This window comes from Salvelinus fontinalis, chromosome 5 (genome assembly GCF_029448725.1).
Source record: "Salvelinus fontinalis isolate EN_2023a chromosome 5, ASM2944872v1, whole genome shotgun sequence".
Lineage (NCBI taxonomy): Eukaryota > Metazoa > Chordata > Actinopteri > Salmoniformes > Salmonidae > Salvelinus > Salvelinus fontinalis.
Genome location: NC_074669.1, coordinates 47300908 through 47322258, shown reverse-complemented (window position 1 = coordinate 47322258; position 21351 = coordinate 47300908). Strand labels below are relative to the sequence as shown.

Here is a 21351-nt window from a genome sequence, read left to right as displayed (position 1 = left end):
AATAAGGGCTGTGTTTCGTGTCGGCTTACCTTGGCGTGACGTTTGGATAACCATGTAAATCTCTCGGACAAGGAGACTTTTATCAATATACTCGGCTCTATTTACTCTTAGTTTTGAAAATGCTAAATAGTATCAAAGTAGACATCATGCAAAACTACAAATCCCTGAAAGCTCCTGCATGTCATCTCTAGCTGACACCTTTATTTACATGTATTGTGACAATTTTAAACTTGCACAAGACAGTTCACAGAATTGCAAATTTATCAAATCAAATGTTGTGGTCACATACACATGGTTAGCAGATGTTATTGCGAGTGTAGCGAAGTGCTTGCGCTTCTAGATCAGACAGTGCAGCAGTATCTAACAGGTAATATCTAACAATTCCACAACAAAACCTAATATCTAACAAATTCCACAACAAAACCTAATACACACAATCTAGTAAAGGAATGGGATAAGAATATATAAGTATAAAATATATGGATGAGCAGTGACAGAGCGGCTAAGATGCAATAGATAGTAAAGAATAGATAGTGAAGGATACAGTATACATATGAGATGAGTTATGCGAGATATGTACACACTCTTAAAGTGGCTAGTGTTCCATTTATTAAAGTGGCCAATGATATCAAGTCTGTAGGTAGGCAGCCGCCTCTTTGTGCTAGTGGTGGCTGTTTAACAATCTGATGGCCTTGAGATTGAAAAACAGCTTCTATATTTTTTGCCTTCCTGTGACATCGGCTGTTGTAGGTATCTTGGAGGGCAGGTAGTTTGCCCCAGGTGATGCGTTGTGCAGACCGCACCACCCTCTGGAGAGCCTTGCGGTTGTGGGTGGTGCAGTTGCCATACCAGGAGGTGATACAGCCTGACAGGATGCTCTCAATTGTGCACCTGTAAAAGTTAGTGAGAGTTTCGGTGATAAGCCACATTTTTTCAGCCTCCTGAGGTTGAAGAGGCGCTGCTTTCACCCCACCACATTGAAAGAAATGTAGCCAATTTATTCATTACTACATTTAATGTTATTTACTACATAACAATAGATAATTAATCCAGGGATTATTTTTTTTTGGGGGGGGGGGGGGGGGGGGGGGTAAATACAGGCAAATATAAGTCACCTTGTCCTAGAGATTTACAGGGTTATCAAAACGTCACACCAGGGCAAGCCTACACGAAACACAGCCCTTATTTGTGTTTCTAAAATACCCTATGGGAAAAATGGTGGAATAACGATTGGAACCATTTCCCTGTTTGACCGCTAGGTTTTATGAGTATTATGACTCATACTGTGGTACTCTATTGCAAACAGGATGCATATTTTTATTCTGTAAGGGCTTACTTTTCACTCTGTCATTTAGCTTAGTATTATGGAGTAACTACAATTTTGTTGATCCATCCTCAGTTTTCTCCTATCAGAGCGATTAAACCAACTGATTTAAAGTTACCATTGGCCTCATGGTGAAATCCCTGAGCGATTTCCTTCCTTTCTGGCAACTGAGTTAGGAAATACTTTGTAGTGACTGGTTGTATTGATATACCATCCAAAGTGTAATTAATAACTTCGCCATGCTCAAAAGGATATTTAATGTCTGCTTTTTGTGAATTTCTGTGTTTGAAACTCACTGCTCAACTGAGGGACCTTACAGATATTTGTGTGTGGGGTACAGAGATGACGTAGTCATAAAAAATAATAATGTTAAACACTATTATTGCACAGTGTGAGTCCATGCAACTTATGTGACTTGTTAAGCACATTTTACTCCTGAACTTATTTAGGCTTGCCATAACGAAGGGGTTGAATTACTAAAAACATTATGGGGTAGTGTTATGGGGTAGTGTTTAGGCCAGTGACAGAATATCTAAATTGAATCCATTTTAAATTCAGGCTGGGTGAGTGGTGGAAAAAGTACTCAATTGTCATACTTGAGTAAAAGTAAACATATGGGTGTTTCTATTAAAAAAAGGGGGCCAATGTGTGACATCAGGGTCAACATTTCAAAATGGTTTGATATACATTTAAATATGATTTTCTGGGCCCTCACACTGTCAGCTTACCAGTACACTATAGTGTACAGAGCGAGGAAGGACAATGCAAACGCGCTCAGCCGTCTCCCGCTACCAGAGATGCCCGCCACAACTGTGGTGCCTCCCGAGACAATTGTCAAACTCACCTTTGAATGCCAAACAGATCAAACAGTGGACAGACCGGGATCCTATCCTGGCCCAAGTGAAAAGATTCCTTATGCAGGGTTGGCCTCCTGTCATAGAGGATAAGGGACTGAGACCTTATGCAAAGCGCAAAACTGTGCTGAGTGTGCATGATGGCTGCATACTCTGATGGTCCAGAGTGGTTGTTCCGCCCCCTGGCCGTGCACAAGTCATGGATGAGGTCCATGAGGCTTACCTGGGTGCCTCCCGGATGAAAAGTTTAGCCAGATCTTACATCTGGTGGCCTAACATGGATCAGGATGTAGAAAACAAAGTGAAATCATGTTCTGAGTGCCAGATCAACCAGAAGATGGCGCCGCCCACGCCGCTACATCTGTGGAACCACCCATGGTCCAGGCTGCACATAGACTTCGCAGGCCCTTTCGTGGGCCACATGTCCCTTGTCATGGTGGACGCTCACTCCAAGTGGCTGGAGTCTTACATCATAAGCAACAACCATCAAAATGCTTTGGCAGGTGTTTGCAACACATGGTCTGCCTGACTCTCATGTTCGACAACGCAACAACCTTTACCTGTGACTTGGCGGATCGGGCTGTGCAGACACTAAAAGAGAGGCTCAAAAAGATGACTGGGGGAACCATCACAACTAAGCTCTCTCGGTTCTTGTTCCATTACCGCATCACGCCACAAACAACAGGACAGGCTCCAGCTGAGATGTTGATGGGCAGAAAGCCAAAACCTCACCTGGATCTACTGTGTCCGGATATCAAACCACGAGTGGAACGGAAGCAGGAGACACATGACCCCCACGCGAGGGAGAGACAGTTAAAACCCAATGACAATGTCTACATTCGCAACTTCACAAGAAGCCAACGTTGGTTGCCCGGTATCATTCTGAGTCAGAGTGGTCAAACTGACTGATGGTCGAGTCATGCGCAGACACCAGGACCACATCCGCCTGCGCTATGACAAATAAAATACCATGTTTGCAGACGGAACCGCGGCGGGTGGTAGTATACAAGTTGAAACCCCACAGGAAACAATATCTGAGGAACAGGGGCATTCAGTGGTTCCTGCAGAGGGTGATGGATTTTCTCTCACAAACACCCGCTCCGGTGCCCTCACACCCAGCTCCACTGGGAGACGCCTTATCTGTGTCTGTGTCTTGTGGCACACCGAGTACTGCGCAGATCACAGTGTAGTGTCAAGCCTCCTGAAAGACTAACTCTGAGACCGAGAGACTTGTGTTGTTAGTGTTTGTTTGGAACAGCAGACTTAGTTGAAAATAAATAAGGACTGCCATTTTTTGTTTGTTTACATTTACAGTAACACTAGCAGAAGTTCTAAAGTGTTGAAAAGAAAACAATGATGTGGTTTACTTGTTGATCTTATGTTCTTTCCTCACAGATTGAAATTAAGGGGGGAGAAGTGTTAGTGTGGACACTATATAAATAATTACATTGAAAATGTTATTGTACTTACCTGCAGTATAGTATGATTACTATTCATGTGTTCATGGTTATTATTGGCATTGGCCTTGACCGTGACTTTTCCCCTTTGTTGATGTCATCACCCAGAGTTGTACCTGTTCAATGCGACTCTACCACAGGTTGAGTGGGCTTTATCGGTTGCTGTATTTATACCGTTTGTACATGGCCGTACACCTTTTATTAGGTTGACAGTAAAGGAAAGTAATATTGAATTGCGTGTGGGCATTCCTTGTCAAGTTACTACAATTATCATAATCACCAGCGTAGAATCCCAAAATTCGGCCCCATTTCCTCAGGACACGGATAAACTCCTGACCCCCTTCATCCAGGTCAGGTGCTTCTTTTATTATGCTACGCATTTCACCAATACTCAGCAGCTTGTGGTGGTGTTGAATTTGGAGTCATGTTATGAATTGGCCATCTGGCAGAATGGGGTTCCCTCCCTCTGGGAGTCTCTGCCCAGGATCATAAGTTATCGCAACTGCATGAGTACGAACCGGGCACACATGGTTTCCAGAATCACTCGGATCTATGATCCAGTCCGGGACAACTATGTCTGGATTGGTGATACGTCCCTCTGCTGCTTCTCTCAACCCATAACACTCCTTTTCCTCTATATGAGAGGGATATAGCGGAGATATGACCTGTTTAGCCTGGGATACATGATATCCCGGGGGGAACGGTGGGGAAGTGGCGAGACTACATACCCCTCAATGGTGTTCTGATACGGACAGCCGTAAATTGTTGGAGTTTATTTAGATTATTATTCCACAGCCCTCGTGAGGTCTTGGTGCTTTTCATCTACGGAACTCAAACCGGCTGCGCGCGTGCGCTATCATGCATACATTTATTCCCCTCCCCCCCCCCCCACACCAAACGCAGGTTAAAATATCAAAACAAACTCTGAACCAATGACATTAATTTGGGGACAAGTCGAAAAGCATTAAACATGTATGGCAATTTAGCTAGCTAGCTTGCACTTGCTAGCTAACGTTAATTTGTCCTATTTAGCTAGCGTGCTGTTGTTAGCTAATTTGTCCTGGGATATAAACATTGAGTTATTTTACCTGAAATGCACAAGGACCTCTACTCCGACAATTAATCCACACATAAAACGGCCAACCGAATCGTTTCTAGTCATCTCTCCTCCTTCCAGGCTTTTTCATCTTTGAATTTATATGGTGATCGCATCTAAACTTTCATTGTATTACCACGACAACCGGCAACAAAGTTCGTCTTTCAATCACCCCCGTGGGTATAACCAATGAGGAGATGGCATATGGGTACCTGCTTCTATAAACCAATGAGGGGATGACTTTCAGCGCGATCTGCGTCAGAAATAGGAACGACTTCTATTTTAGCCCTTGGCGTGCGCAGTGTGGGTGCAATAATTGAATAACATGGATTTCGGAATATATTTTGCGACGCACGCACACGCGACGTGTCCGGTCTGGTCAGCATGTAACTCATGAGCCCGCCCATCTAGTAGTTGCATCATACTTGTCAGTCACCTGGACAAGATGAGCCTGCAAACCAAGTTTATCCACCCACTGGGTCACAGAGCTGCATAAGACAAAGAATAGTTCCCACCAGCACAAGTATTTATACCCCCGTTTAGGTGGAGTCTCCTCCTTTTCTCTAAACATTACATCTTTGTTGCTAGGCAGGACGTTAAGGGATGTGGGTAATAAACTGTTCCTTCTCCCTTCATGTGACCTAACCTCGGCCCTCACTGCTCACTAATCCACCCTTATCAGTGACCTCAACCTCAACCACCTTTTCCCTAACTTAGTAACTCTCCAAGCCCAAGGCTCATATCCACCCTTAATTGACCCCACCATATACATTCCTCCAATATATAAACATGAACTTCTGGTGTAGCAAGTGTTTCAAATTACAATCCAACATGTTTTTCCAACAGAATTGGCAGAGTGAATACACCCCTGATCACACGCAAGCAGTTCACTTTCATAGCAGCCATATAAAAACAGCATGATCATGATTACTTTGCTCCTTTTGTGTGTGTGTGTGTGTGAGATATATATATATATATACACACACACACAATTCCTTCTTGCAACTATCTATGCACTCTCCTCCTCTCACCTTTTCCCGTCACTTGTGGACTTCAGTGCATTGTCACCTCATAGTCAACATAGCTACTAGAACTAACGTTAGTAAAGATGCTACAATCATGCAGTACAGTGTACAGTCAGCAAGCAGTTTAGCAGTTACACTGGTGGACCCCGGTGGCAACAAATTAATAAAACCAAAAGCTTACCTTGACTTGGAGTTCCAGTATTTGATAGCCATAGTCAGCTAGCTAAAATAACATCCCTCTCTGTTTGAGACAGGTGTTTGAGTAGGCTACACTAGCTAGCTGCATTCAGCTAGCTAAGGGAAAGTAAACGTAAAAAATAATATATATATATATATAGCTATTTCTCTCGCTCGCATTTCTTAAAGCCAACACCTCCTTTGGCCGCCTTTCCTTCCAGTTCTCTGCTGCCAATGACTGGAACGAATTGCAAAAATCGCTGAAGCTGGAGACTTATATTTCCCTCACTAACTTTAAACATCAGCTATCTGAGCAGCTAACCGATTGCTGCATCTGTACATAGCCCATCTGTATATAGCCCATCAAATCTACCTACCTCATCACCACATTGTTTTTATTGACTTTTCTGCTCTTTTGCATACCAGTATTTCTACTTGCACATCATCATCTGCACATCTATCACTCTTGTTAATTTGCTAAATTGTAATTACTTCGCTACTATGGCCTATTTATTGCCTTACCTCCTCATGCCATTTGCACACACTGTATACAGACTTTCTTTTTTTCTATTGTGTTATTGACTGTACGCTTGTTTATTCCGTGTGTAACTCTGTGTTGTTGTTTGTGTTGCACTGCTTTGCTTTATCTTGGCCAGGTCGCAGTTGTAAATGAGAACTTGTTCTCAACTGGCCTACCTGGTTAAATAAAGGTGAAATAAAAAAAGATATCAGTTTGGAAGAAATTACACCGTTCAACTATTGTCTTTCTCTCTGAGTCAACTATTCACCACATGTTAAGCACTGCAGAGATGGCTAGCTGTAGATTATGCTTTCAGTACTAGATTCATTCTCTGATGTTTTGATTGGGTCCACAACATGTCAGTTCATACTGCAAGAGCTCTGATAGGTTAGAGGACGTCCTCCGGAAGTTGTCATACTTACTAAGTCTGTGGAATGGGGTGAAATATTGAAGTCAATGTACCCAGAGGAAGACAGAAGCTAGCTGTCCTCCAGCTACACCATGGTGCTACCCCCTACAGATTGCTAATCTAGACTATTGCAAAACAGTGTGTTTTAATCAATTATTTGGTGACGTGAATATATTTAGAATAGTTTTATTTAAAAAGGATAACTTTTAATGTTTCACTTGTCATGCCTCTCCTGGGTGAGGATCAAAGGCCTTGATAAATCAATCACCTTGGTAAATAGCTGACATCAACCAGACCTGGTTTTGATACCTTAACACTCGGTCGTAAATTAGGCAGGAGGGGAATCTTTCCCTTTGCTCCTCAGTATTGGGAAAGAAAAGTGCTTTGTCTCCAGAAGACTTCTGCTGCCAAAACCTTTTGTCCAAAAAGTGAACATCGGAACATTATTTCTAACATCCGAATGTTTGGAATGGTCAGTGGGGATCTAATGAATAATAATGTCGTATTGCTTTTCATTTTGTGATGGTTCATACAGTTTTTAATAACAACTGCTGTATGAACCAACTGCTGTAAGTTAGGAAGGAAACCCCCTCCAGCTGTTAAGTTTCCATCCAATATGATGTTAATACAATTGTTAATACTATTTTTGTTAAGATAGAAAACTAAAAGCACATTCCTAATGAGATCATAGTTTGTGTCCCTTGCACATTAACTAAGCCACGCCCCGAATGAGGTCAGAAGAGTGTGTCAGTGTGATGGAACCGCCCTTTTCAACCAGAGTGCTGAAAATAACTCGCTAACGTGAAGCATGAGCTAAATGTTACAAATGGTTGGAAACTCAAACTCAATGAGTTGAAGATGAACTCACTAGACCAAAACATTGACAGTCTGCAGCTGTGCATGTAAAGGGATTAGAACGTTGACTATCTACCCGAGAAAGGAAGGGGAAGATCCCATCTCAGACAATCATGGGTACATCTGAAGATCTGTTCTGAAGAAACCACTCCAAGCCAGGACAACTAAGGACCATGTGACCTCTGGTGGACAATCAGAGCCATTCCCCATAGAAGGATCGATGGTCATCTCTCTGTTGAAACCAAACAAAAGACATCTACACGTAATTGTAGTAATTACATTTCTTACCTAGACAGGCGGTGGTTCATGTGCAAGGTATATGATTAATGTGAGAATAGTTATAGAATGTATCCACGATAAATGTCCCTTTCTATCACTCTTTCCCCACCCCCTCTTCATTGTGTAACAAGCCATCATATCTTGTCAGTCCACTAGGGACTTTTGTCTCATGTAAGTATGTGTATTCTGTGTTATTTAGTTAGTAAATAAATCATTAAATACATGTGTGTAGAACTGAATGATCAGAAAAGGCTGGGGTTCTTGTAGATTCAAGAAAAGGGATGCAAACTGGTGAGGGCCCAAAAAGTTTTTTTTTTTTTGCACTGAAACATACAAAAAAAATCCCTGCTAGGGGGAAATGCAGGTTTTAACTAATTAAACACATAATATGATCTACATGATCGGTCTGTGTGTGTAAAATAAAAAGTGGTTAATGTGAACCTAACTCACAGCTAAAAAAAATGTAAAGAAAGCAATCCACATGTTATTTGTTGCCTAGACTTTACTGTAAATGACACAAGTCTTGAGACAAAAAACAATACACTAATATTGCAGTTAGCCATGACAACCTTTATAATAGAACACTTGTGACCACACACAATCTAAATATTGCACTTGGGGAAAAACAGCTTAAAGTAGAAATAGAATGAAACAAGCAAGCATTCTATTTTTGCTCTATTATAGTGGCCACTATAGTAGACGACATCGATCAAGTGCTACATGTGTGCATAAATAACATTCACTGAGTATTTTTTTTAAATAATCCTCCCTCTCTCATACACACACGTGTTACTGTCAAGTTCAACACAACAAAAACTATATATTTGGGCTACACTGCACATTATTACATTGTAGAACAGATGTCCACAGGCAGAAAGTGTACAATGTGCCAGCACAGCATGATACCTGGCATACCCCCTTTTATCCACTGTATTGAAAAAGTATGAAAAAGGTAAAGTGTGTAGTGTTCCTTTCAACTCTATAGTGGCTTCCGGTTTAGGCCAAAGCCAGGTCCAGCTCCACTTGATCCCCAAATCCACTTGCTTAACAAGCAACGCCTCATTTTCACCTAATTCTCTCATTCTGAAAATTAACCACACACTGTAGAGGGAAACAGTAAGTTCGTTAGCTAGTTAACATTTCAGATTGCCAGGGTCCAGTAAGCAACTAACGCGTTATAACTTGAAGAATGGCAAGGAGTCGTATACCAGTTAATACTATAGCGAATTGGTTAGGTTACTAATGTTAGCTCATCTGATGTTCTAACTTTAGCGGTCTGACTTCATTAGCCTGCTAATCTTCACACACCAAACTCAATTATTTGATCAGTTAAGTTGGCTAATGTTCCTCAACATTTCTCTGGCTAGCTAACGGAGAATTCGATCCAGCTAGCAAGATACTTGACAATGCTAACACTTGTTCCACCAGTTTCTCCCTCACCTCAAACTGTCCAAATGCCAGCTGTTTTTCCAGTTACAGCTCATGAAGTACGCTTCATTACCCCAGTCTCCGTGGTCAGGCTTCTCACCTACCTCTTCGTTATCATTCAAGGGACACGCTGCTGTTAACTGGCAAACTGCCTTTCCACTCCGCTCTTTCCAGAGTGCACGCTGATGCTGTAACTAGCAAATTTGTCTCGTCAGTGGCGTGCTGCATTCTGTTATGTGAACGATTGGCTGAGCCTTGGATACAGCCAGTATTGGTCCAAAACATGCATCACTCGTTCACATACAGCCCGTAGTCAACCAAAACCCCCCCTCATGTAGGTCACCTATTTTGGATTCAAAAAGGCGAATTTCGCCGAAAGGTCCTAGTTTGCATTCCTGCAAGAAGTCTGCGATGTTCAGAATGAGACTGATAAGGTAATGGTTGATGTGACTTATTGATATATAACATATGTAATCTTGAGTTTAATTTGGGAGATGGTAACTCATTAAACAACTTCTTCCATGGTGCCCCAAATTCCTAATGAGCTGTTACATGATACATTTGATAACCATTAAACATAGAAGATTCGATAAATACGTCATCACATTAATCAAAATCACGACACAATTTTTTATTAAATTCACTGAGGATGGTCCTTCCCTTCCTCCTCCACTGGTTCAGCATTATTTGTCAGGTCCTGGTATTGTAAAGCAGCACCCTCTGGTGGTCCAAGTTGGAACTATATCCGCCTTGTGGCTAGTCTAGATACCAGTATGTTTGTGCCATCATGCAACTCCTTGTCATGTCATAATGCCAAACATGTACAATGGTACTGACAGTGAATGGAAATAAGTTGTAAACTCTCTCAATTGATCTCAAAAGCAGCCCAAATTCCCAAGGCCAAGCAGACATGTGAGGGTGGCCGGCGTAACTCCATGAGACATGTGTCATGTGAGAGGAACCATCTTACTCCAACAGAAGTTAAAGGCCATGAGCAGAGCCACACAAAGGCATCACTAAGGGTAGGGCAAAAATACATGTGATTATATTATAGTGATAAAGGCCTAGTTTGTGTTTAGAATATTCAAGCATGCCTTGACATTACACAAGGGTAAATTTGACTTCAGCAACCCCCAAAGGGGGAAATTAACATACAGCAGCCATAAACACAGCAATAAAAACAATCACATGTAAACTCAAAGTACTTCCATTTTATAGTTGTTCAAGGTTGATTGAACATAAACTAAAGAATCAATGAATGGAATCTCCATCATGACATTTATTGCATTGGGAATTGACAACACCTACAATATAAGGGGTGTGCCAGATATCCCATTTCAAAACGCTAACAGAGGATGAACCCTCCCAATGTATTCATCTGGTTTGTATTCACTAAAAAAAAAAAAAAAAAGGGCCAAAATGGAGGGACTACCTGAACTAAAAATAACTTGTTTTTCACCACAAAACCTTTGCTACAGTATGCACTAATATATACAACCCTTAGGCTGAAATTGCAAATTGTGATGATTCCATTATTTAATCAATATATTGACACCACCAATACCGAAGTCCTGAACACAGCAAAATAGAGAAAGATGATAGTCTGAAAATAAGTTTTATTGCAATACACAGGTTATTTTTGCTTTTCCTCTGCTGTGAACTTTGCCTGCCAGGCACTCCAACACGCAGGGGTTAAGATGGCACCAGGAGACCTTGAACAGGGGCGCGTTCCAGACTGCCTACAAACCGACCACAGTGCACAAATCACTGAATGATTTAATACCACGCCATCTAGTCAGTTGATGCAGTTATTAACCAGGCTTCCATCCAACATTTTTTTGAGTAAAGAAGGTCCCATTTAACTTGTACTTTTTATTTAGTATATGGTAATTTAATGGCAAAATAAATGTTGATTTGCACTAAGTCATCACGCACAGCCTTTAATATAATGCTGAACTCAGACTTCCACCAAAGTCTTAAAAGGTTTATACGTTGACTTGAAACTACTGACATGTTAAAACGCTTATCCGGGCGTTGTAAGAAATGGTGCACGACTGCTACGTAGGCAGCCTGGAACGTGGTGCGGTGTATGGGTGGCTAGGGGTTCCTTAGCGTCTCCCAAGTCCCCATCCGTATTTTGACCAGTCATTTACTATTCCAGAGTTCACTTGTGTACAGCAGACGTTTTAATTTAAAACAGAGGCCTCCCCGAGTGGATACAATCCTCTGATAACAGCAAGCAATGGTAACAGAGCAGGGAACAACCACAACACATTCAGCCATTTGCACGGGAGATATATAAAACCATAGTGGAATTTCTTCCACAGAACAAGAACTTTGGGGGTGGGCAATGCATCATGGGTGCTGCCCATAGCTCTTTGCTTTGCATTCATTAGTTAGTCGATTTTTTGCTTTTTTTTCCCTGAACAGGAGTTTGTTTCTGGCTGCAGACAGAAACAAGATAGGTTTGATCATTAGTGGAGAGAGAAAAGGAGTGTGATGAAATGGAAAACTGAATGAGCATGATATAGGGATACCTGTTACTCTTAACAAACTGACAGTAAAGAGGGATTTTGATCACTTAAGGGCTTACTATGACAACCGTTTGCATGGGCAACAAACAGATCTCAATGCCGACACAGATACACTGCTGAGTCATAATCGGAATTACAAATAGATGCCAGTGATTGACTAAATTAACCTTTGTAATAAACACAACATTTAAAACCATGTAATACAAAAAATAACATTTACAGCAAGAAATAGAACCCTTGCAATGAATCGGGAATTTAACCATTTTGAATGATTGGACAGGAATTTAGCCTGTAAAAATGATTGAGATCATGTTGCTATCAAGCAGGAAGATAATAATCTAAAGAAACTAAAATGAACAGGGGGAGGTTAGGTCAAGAATGGGTTAGATTAAAAAGTGCAAGACATGGAAGGACAGAGTGAAAAGGGAAAATGAACAGAACAGAGAATAGTGGTGTGCATGGGTTGTATCCCAAATGGCTCCCTGTTTCCTATACAGTCCACTAATTTTGACCAGGGACCATAAACTTGTCCTGTCCAGGGGGTGTACTTGTACATCAAGCAGCCTCACGCTACAGAAACAAGAGATGGGCTCCTGCCCTACGTGCCGTTCTGGCTCGGACAAGGGTTACTTACTTATATAGGGAATAAGGTGCCATTTGGGATGCATACATGAATAGATGGGATGGAGGAGCTGGATCAGTAGAACACCACACTAGACTTCCCTCCTGGGGGGTTAAGGACCTTGTTGTGGGAGCGGGGGCGGGGGCCGAGGTGGGGCTCGTGGTCCTTCAGTGAGAGTTCACTAAGGGAGGTCTCTGGCTTCTTGATAGAGGGAGCAGGCGCAGTCTCCACCGCTGCTTTGGTGGGAGTGGGGGGAGGGGAGGCGACGTTCTCTTCCTTCACCTCCTTGGCCGGGCTCCCCTTCGGCAGAGGAGCTGAGAGCGAAAGGGAGAGAGGGATAAGAGAGAAAAAGATGAGAAACCGAGTTAGATTTACCTGGTACCAAATGGTACATAAGACTCGGTGTCAACATCTTAAAGAAACCGATTAGTAATTAATAATTATGCAATTATTAAGTCATTATTATTAGCTTGGTCAACAAGTCATTTCTAGTAACTGCCTGGCAGACAGCTGTAAAGTGGTAGCCAGAATCCATTATCCGTGTCAAACTCACCTGGGGGCTCGGGTATGGGCATGGGACTTTCACCCACAGAAATGTTGTCCTAGGAATAATAGGAAGAACATGTCAATATAGCCTATACATCATGCAAATTAAAAATCCATAACCATTAGTGATTTGGAATGGGAGAGACTGGGGGACAAGGATGGTCTGGATTACCTTTGGCTTGTTGGAATGGGCTTTGTCGGAGGGAGGGGCGCTCTCTAGCCCCCAGATGATGTTGCCGGTGTTGCCGCCTGGGGGTACGGGTCTCCGTTGCTCGGCTGGGGCATCTGGAGAACCAAATATCCCACTGCTTTTACCCCCTGCAGCGAAGAAGGACAGCGAGTCAAATATTTTTTACATGCACCAGGAATTTGACCTGGTAAAATGGCACTGTCAACGGCTTAGAATAGAATACAGAAAGAACAAAATAATTTACACAAGGCATTAAAAGGTGAACATTATTGAAGGCATTGAGGAAAAGACAGACAAGTCAAATCTCCACACCAACCACTTTTTTTGTGATTAACATTTCTATAGAATGTTCACTACTCAAACTTCTTATCTGACCAATTACTGGCAACATGACGACTGTACCCACTCCAACCAAATTGAACCAGTCCCCACACACACACAAAGCCCAGTCCTACCCTCATTATGCTATAGTTATGGTGAAGAGCTTGTTGCACAGCCTGGACTGACATGAGGCATTACATTTCACAGTAAGATAACATTTCAATATCTGGCATGTGCAGTCATAATTCTTTCTAGAACATTCTACCAGCAGAAGGGCTGAAAACTGGAAGACAAACCAGCTCAATGTGCAGAGAGACAATAGAAACTCATGATAACATATTTTATTTTAACCATTTCTGACCCTTGGCCTCAATATAGACATATTGATCCAGTCATGTGATGTCACTAGATTACATGTGGCCCAAACTTCATTTAACTAATGAAAATCTCGGTCACAACTAGGAAAATTTGGCGGCAGAGATTTTAATTTACCGGACATCCATATGCATCGTGTGTGTACCGCATTAGGGTGTCCACCTACGGTACTCAAAATCACATTTAGATTATTTTAATTAATCTTAACAGAATAGAAATTAGCCTGTACATTTGTAATAAAAAAATTATGACATGCTTATACCAACATGACAGCTTTTACTGAAAAGCAAAACATTGCCCGTTGCGTCTTCATCCCTGCTATAACCATAAATGAAACAGTTGATAAAATAAAACATTTAGTCTAGAAGAACAAGTCACCTCCATAGTAATAAAACTTCAAAATATAATATACACTGAAGAAAAATATAAAACGCAACAAGTTTAAAGCTTTGACTGAGTTAAAGTTCATTAACTCAGCAAAAAAAGAAAGGCCCCTTTTCAGGACCCTGTCTTTCAAAGATAACTCGTAAAAATCCCCAAAAACTTCACAGATATTCATTGTAAAGGGTTTAAACACTGTTTCCTTGCTTGTTCAATGAACCATAAACAATTAATGAACATGCACCTGTGGAACGGTCATTAACACACTAACAACTTAGAGACGGTAGGCAATTAAGGTCACAGTTATGAGAACTTAGGACACTAAATAGGCCTTTCTACTGACTCTGAAAAACACACACAAAAAAAAAGAGGTGCCTAGGGTCCCTGCTCATCTGCGTGAACGTGCTTTAGGCATGCTGCATTAGGCATGAGGATTGCAGATGAGGCCAGGGCAATAAATTGCCATGTTTGTACTGTGAGACGCCTAAGACAGCGCTACAGGGAGACAGGACGGACAGCTGATCGTCCTTGCAGTAACAACACCTGCACAGGATCGGTACATCTGAACATCACACCTGCGGGACAGGTACAGGATGGCAACAACAACTGCCCGAGTTACACCAGGAACGCACAATCCCTCCATCAGTGCTCAGACTGTCCGCAATAGGCTGAGAGAGGCTGGACTGAGGGCTAGTAGGCCTGTTGTAAAGCCAGGTCCTCACCAGACATCACCGGCAACAACGTCGCCTATGGGCACAAACCCACCGTCGCTGGACCAGACAGGACTGGCAAAAAGTGCTCTTCACTGACGAGTTGCGTTTAAGTCTCACCAGGGGTGATGGTCGGATTCGCTTTAATCGTCGAAGGAATGAGCGTTACACCGAGGCCTGTACTCTGGAGCGGGATCGATTTGGAGGTGGAGGCCCAATCTATGGATTTCACGTGACTGGAAATACAGATATCGGTTCACATTTATTTATAAAATACCTTTTTTACATCAGCTGATGTCACAAAGTGCTATACAGAAACTCAACCCAAAACAGCAAGTAATGCAGATGTAGAAGCACGATGGCTAGGAAAACCTCCCAAGGCAGGAACCTAGGAAGAAACGTAGAGGAATCAGGCTCTGAGGGGTGGCCAGTCCTCTTCTGGGTGGAGATTATAACAGTACATGGCCAAGATGCTCAAACGTTCACAGATGACCAGCAGGGTCAAATAATAATAACCACAGCGGTTGTAGAGGGTGCAACAGGTCAGCACCTCAGGAGTAAATGTCAGTTGGCTTTCAAAGCAGATCATTCAGAGTTAGAGACAGCAGGTGCGGTAGGTAGAAAGAGAGAGTCGAAAACAGCAGGTTAGCACATCCGGTGAACAGGTCAGGGTTTCATAGCCGCAGGCAGAACAGTTGAAACTGGAGCAGCAGCACGACCAGGTGGACTGGGGACAGCAAGGAGTTATCAGGCCAGGTAGTACTGAGGCATGGTCCTAGGGCTCAGGTCCTCCAAAAGAAGAGAACGAGAGAGAGAAGAGGGAGCATACTTAAATTCACACAGGACACCGGATAAGACAGGATAAATACTCCAGATATAACAGACTGACCCTAGCCCCCCAACACAAACTATTGCAGCATAATTACTGGAGGCTGAGACATGAGGGGTCAGGAGACACTGTGGCTCTGTACAACTATACCCCTGGACAGGGCCAACCAGGCAGGATATAACCCCGCCCACTTTGCCAAAGCACAGCCCCCACACCACTAGAGGGATATCTTCAACCACCAACGTACTACCTTGAGACAAGGCCGAGTATAGCCCACAAAGATCTCCCCCACGGCACGAACCCGAGGGGGCGCCAACCCGGACAGGAAGATCACATCAGAGACTCAACCCACTCAAGTGACGCACCCTTCCTAGGGACAGAATGGAAGAGCACCAGTAAGCCAGTGACTCAGCCCCCATAATAGGGTTAGAGGCAGATAATGTCTGTGGAGAGAGGGGAACCGGCCTGGCAGAGACAAGCAAGGGTGGTTCGTCACTCCAGTGACTTTCTGTTCACCTTCACACCCCTGGGCCAGACAACACTCAATCATGGGACCAACTGAAGAGATGAGTCTTCAATAAGGACTTATAGGTAGAGACCGAATGTGCATGTCTCACGCAGATAGGCAGACCATTCCATAAAAATGTAGGAGAAAGCCCTGCCTCCAGCTGTTTGCTTAGAAATTCTAGGGACAGTAATGAGGCCTGCATCTTGTGACCGTAGCGTACGTGTGGGTATGTACGGCAGAACCAAATCGGAAAGATAGGAGCAAGCCCATGCAATGCTTTGTAGGTTAGCAGTAAAACCTTGAAATGAGCCCTAGCCTTAACAGGAAGCCAGTGTGTAGAGAGCTGACTCTTCCTAGAGCTGGCAGCCCAGCCAAACTGAGCAATCAGGGGAGAAGGGCCTTGGTCAGGGAGGTGACAAAGAACCTGATCAGGCCTTTATGGTAGTGGCCAAACAGAAGCCACTCCTCAGAAGAAGAAAAAAAGCACAACAACCCACTTGGAGTTTGACAAAAGGCACCTAAAGATCTCTCAGACCATGAGAAACAATATTCTCTGGTCTGTTAAAACCAAGATTGAACTATTTGGCCTGAATGCCAAGCGTCACGTCTGGAGGAAACCTGGAACCATCCCTTCTGTGAAGCATGGCGGTAGCAGCATCATGCTGTGGGGATGTTTTTCAGCAGCAGTGACTGGGAGACTAGTCAGGATCGAGGGAAAGATGAACAGAGCAAAGTACAGAGATCCTTGATGAAAACCTGCTCCAGATCGCTCAGGACCTCAGACTGGTGTCAAGATTCACGTTCCAACAGGACAACAACCCTAAGCACATTGCAAAGGCAATGCAGGAGTGGCTTTGTGACAATTTTCTGAATATCCTTGAGTGGCCCAGCCAGAGCCTGGACTTGAACCTGATCGAACATCTCTGGAGAGAGCTGAAAATAGCTGTCCAGCAACGCTCCCCATCCAACCTAACAGAGCTTGAGAGGATCGGCAGAGAATGGGAGAAACCCCCCCCCAAATACAGGTGTGCGTGCGTCATACCCGAAGAAGACTCGTTGCTGTAATCACTGCCAGAGGCGCTTTAACAAAGTACCGAGTAAAGGTTCTGAATACTTATATAAATGTGGTATTTCCTCTTATTTTTAACAAACATTTCTTAAACTGATTTTTTTTGCTTTGTCACTATGGGGTATTGTGTGTAGATTGAGGGGCAAAAATAGAATTGACTCAATTTTAGAATAAAGATGTAACGTAACAAAATGTGGAAAAAGTCAAGGGGTCTGAATACTTTCTGAAAGCACTGTACGTGGCTAAGTCTGTTTCCACTATAGGCAATTGACTGCCTAGTGATTGCAACTGATGTGACTAGTTGGAAACGATGTTTGATTTCCAAGTGCTGCTAAATTGAACTGCACCAATTGCGCATGATACACATCATTACTCTAGTCAATCAATTTCAAATCTTTACACTATATGACACAGGGGCAGTGTGTCGTATAGTGCGGCAGCAGAACTGATAGGCTGGGCCTGAAAAACACAATTTGCCTCTAATTTACTAGCGTTTCGGCAGACCTTGGTCTGCTCAAAGTTAGCCGTTGCCGTGGGAAGTCAAAATTGTTGAACTCCTTGGAGGAGCTTGCGATGTGCATCAGCCTCGTTACTTTGTCCTCAAGAAGGTGTGATCTTGAATTCGTCTATACTCTGTTTTGGAGAAAGAATCCCCTCTCGGTGGTAACACTGGAAACAGGGATTATCAACATGGTTTCCAAAGGATTTTTAAAAATTTCATGCAATTTGGCCGGCAACCATTTTATTTATCGGCTTTCACGTATTTTTTTGTGTGCCAAAAGACGGCATTTACCGGGCTAACGGAAACCCTGGCCTGGGTGTAATCCAACACTGGACTCAACAATGAAGAGGCTGGGCTGTGGCTCTTGAGCTGGTCTGTGGCTCTTCAGTTATTTCACTGCATGGAATGACAATGGCCTACTACTGATTGTTACTAGGCTAGAATAGAAGCTTCAAGTTCCTCTACATACACATCACTGATGATCTGAAATGGTCAACCCAGACAGAGTGTGGTGAAAAAGGCACAATAGCGCCTCTTCAACCTCAGGAGGCCGAAGAAATTTGGCTTGTCACCCAAAACCCTGACAAACTTTAACAGATGCACAATTGAGAGCATCCTGTCGGGCTGTATCACCACCTGGTACAGCAACTGCAACGCCACAACCGTAAGGCTCTCCAGAGGGTGGTGCGGTCTGCCCGACGCTTTACCGTCGGGCAGGTGGCAAACTACCCGCCCTTCAGGACACCTACAGGACCAGATGTCACAGGAAGGCCAAAAAGATCATCAAGGACAACAACCAGCCGAGCCACTGTCTGTTCACCCCGCTATCATCCAGAAGGCGAGGTCAGTCTAGGTGCAACGCTGGGACCGAGAACCTGATAAACAGCTTCCATCTCAAGGCTACCAGACTGTTAAAAAGCCATCACTAGCACATTAGAGGTTACTGCCCTATCTACAAAGACTTGAAATCACTAGGCACTTTAATAATGTTTACATATTTTTGCTTTACTCATATCATATGTATATACTCTATTCTATTCTAATGTATTTTAGTCTATGCTACTGACATTGCGCGTCCTAATATTGATATATTCCTTAACTTCATTATTTACTTTTAGGTTGTGTGTATTGTGTTTTGTTAGATATTACTGCACTGTTGGAGCTAGAAACACAAGCATTTCGCTACACCAGCAATAACATCTGCTAAACATGTGTATGTGACAAAATACATTTGATTTGGCTGGTTGAGTCTTGTGACACTGAAGTCACCAGATAAAATAAGTGACCTGTTGCCCTTATCAAATGTGTGTGTCAAATCATAATTTTAATACACACACACACTGCAGCATGTCAACAAAATCCAAACATGATTTGGGGAAGAGATGGTGAGTAAGTTCACACTCATCAATGGCTCCTTTTCTAACCTTAAAAAAGCTAACGTAGCACCTTAGTGGCAGTTTTCACACCACATAAACCTGAAAAGGCTCTGACAGCTCCAGAACCAGGGAGGGCAGTCGCTGCCTGTCTGATTGCACAGTCAGGGGCCATCTCACCTTGTAGGAAGACATAGAAAGCTTCTTCCCTTTCCACACTGACCTGAACTTTCCTGGCTCTGATATTTTCCTTTCACATAGTCCTTTCTATCATAGTACCAACATCCTTTCATGGTTCCAGCATCTATGGTGGATGCGTAACCACTATCCTGTATTAAGGACTAAAAGAACAGACTGCCACCCAATGTTTGAATGCATAATCAGGCCAGAGCAAAACCGCTTTGATCAATTCAGCCCAGTAGTGTGAAAAGGGAATGTATGCCGAGTAAAGGGGCCTTCTCTCTCTCACCTGGGGGGTTGGTTCGCCTGATGACACCCTGGGGCTCTGGTGGGGCGAAAAGGTTGGAGGCCATCTTGTGGGGCCGTCTCGACGCAGCTGCTTCTCCCTCGTAGCCACCAAACAGGTCGCTGGAGACACCTCCGGGGGGACGCAGAACTCTGAAAAAGAAACATCAGAATCATGTTGGTTCACAACCTTTTTTGGTTACTGTACCACCAAATGAATTTTGTTCTGTCTGGAGTTTTCCTGGAGTACCCCCTCATGTGCTTAACCAGCAGGCCTATGGTCTCATGAGTCTTCTCAAGTATCCCCCGTGGATAGGCAAACCACACTGTGGCTTCCTTGTACCCCTGGTTGGGAACCACTGATGTAAAGTATATAGCCTGTAGGCCAAACTCTACTGTCAGCATTCATCATACACAAAGGCAGGCAGTGCCTGGGATAACATGATTAGACAATGTTCCATAATGAAAACGTGCATATAGCAAAATCTAGGAATAGAATATTCGGCATGCACAACTTCTAATATAAGACAGGCCACAAATGGTGGCTGTGGCCACATTAGCTGTGGCTAAAGACATAAAAAAATCTAGTTATCTGCTAATTGTACTACAGTATGACTGCAGGCTACATAGGCCTGCTGACCTAAATAAACTGTTTAAAAGTCACATTTAGTTGTGTAACGTTAGCTGATCACAAATCAACACAGAACACATATTTAAACAGTTAACGTTAGCTGGCTGTTCTTGGAATGTTCGCAGGGGGGTTAGACCGCGCAAAAAAAGTTGACCGCGCAAAAAAATACAATGACCAATTACCCTTAATTTTTAGAAATAGGTTGTGTAAACGGGTGTGGGTAACTGTGCCTGTTTTGAAAATGCAAGCAACAAGAGAACAATGAGCGTCATATCGCTGGCTACACCGTAAAAAAAATAGAATTCCACGAGCTTCCATTTCCGCAGCCCCCCTCCCCCCAAAAAACCCACACTGGTACTTCGGGCCCAAAGCCCATAGAAGTTACCTAGTTGTTACCAAACGAAAAGTTTACTACTGACAAAACGGAATAAACATTTTATCACTAAATTGTCTTATAACTAGTTAACGTTAGTATCACCAAAGTGCCATCTAGCTAGCTAACGTTATACTGCTTACAGGCTCGCGGCCAATGAGCATAAGGGGTAGCTTTCAGGAACATAGCTAGCTAGTTGCTTGAATTTTGCCTGCTGCAAATAAAACTCGTGGATGCAATTTCGTGTTACCTTGAACTTGGCTTTGCGCCATTATCGAGTCCTGAAAACATGTTCGTCGAAGTCATTATGATGACTGTCTTCGTGTGGGGGGGAATTAATGTCGTAGCTAGCTCAATTAAAAAAAAAGTTTTGTTGGTTGCGTGTTGCCCTTCCGAAACCGGGCAAAGTCCCGCCCACTCGATAGGACGAGCCAGCAATGGGAAGAGCCTCAATGGTCACAAGGGTTATCAGTCGAAAGATGTAACTAATTTCATTGG

The 21351-nt window shown here is 43.1% G+C and overlaps 1 protein-coding gene across 1 annotated transcript; it reads right to left on the bottom strand.

Annotated features, from left to right (window-relative positions):
• Positions 1 to 11023: 11023 nt before the first annotated feature.
• On the bottom strand, positions 11024 to 21278 carry LOC129855722 (jupiter microtubule associated homolog 2-like). Its single transcript, XM_055923678.1, has 5 exons — positions 21104 to 21278; positions 19854 to 20002; positions 13299 to 13444; positions 13134 to 13182; positions 11024 to 12894 (listed from the first exon to the last, which is right to left on the bottom strand). The coding sequence occupies exons 1-5, from the start codon at positions 21157 to 21159 to the stop codon at positions 12656 to 12658; spliced, it is 639 nt and encodes a 212-aa protein (XP_055779653.1). The 5' UTR covers positions 21160 to 21278; the 3' UTR covers positions 11024 to 12655.
• Between the last annotated feature and the right edge of the window lie 73 nt (positions 21279 to 21351).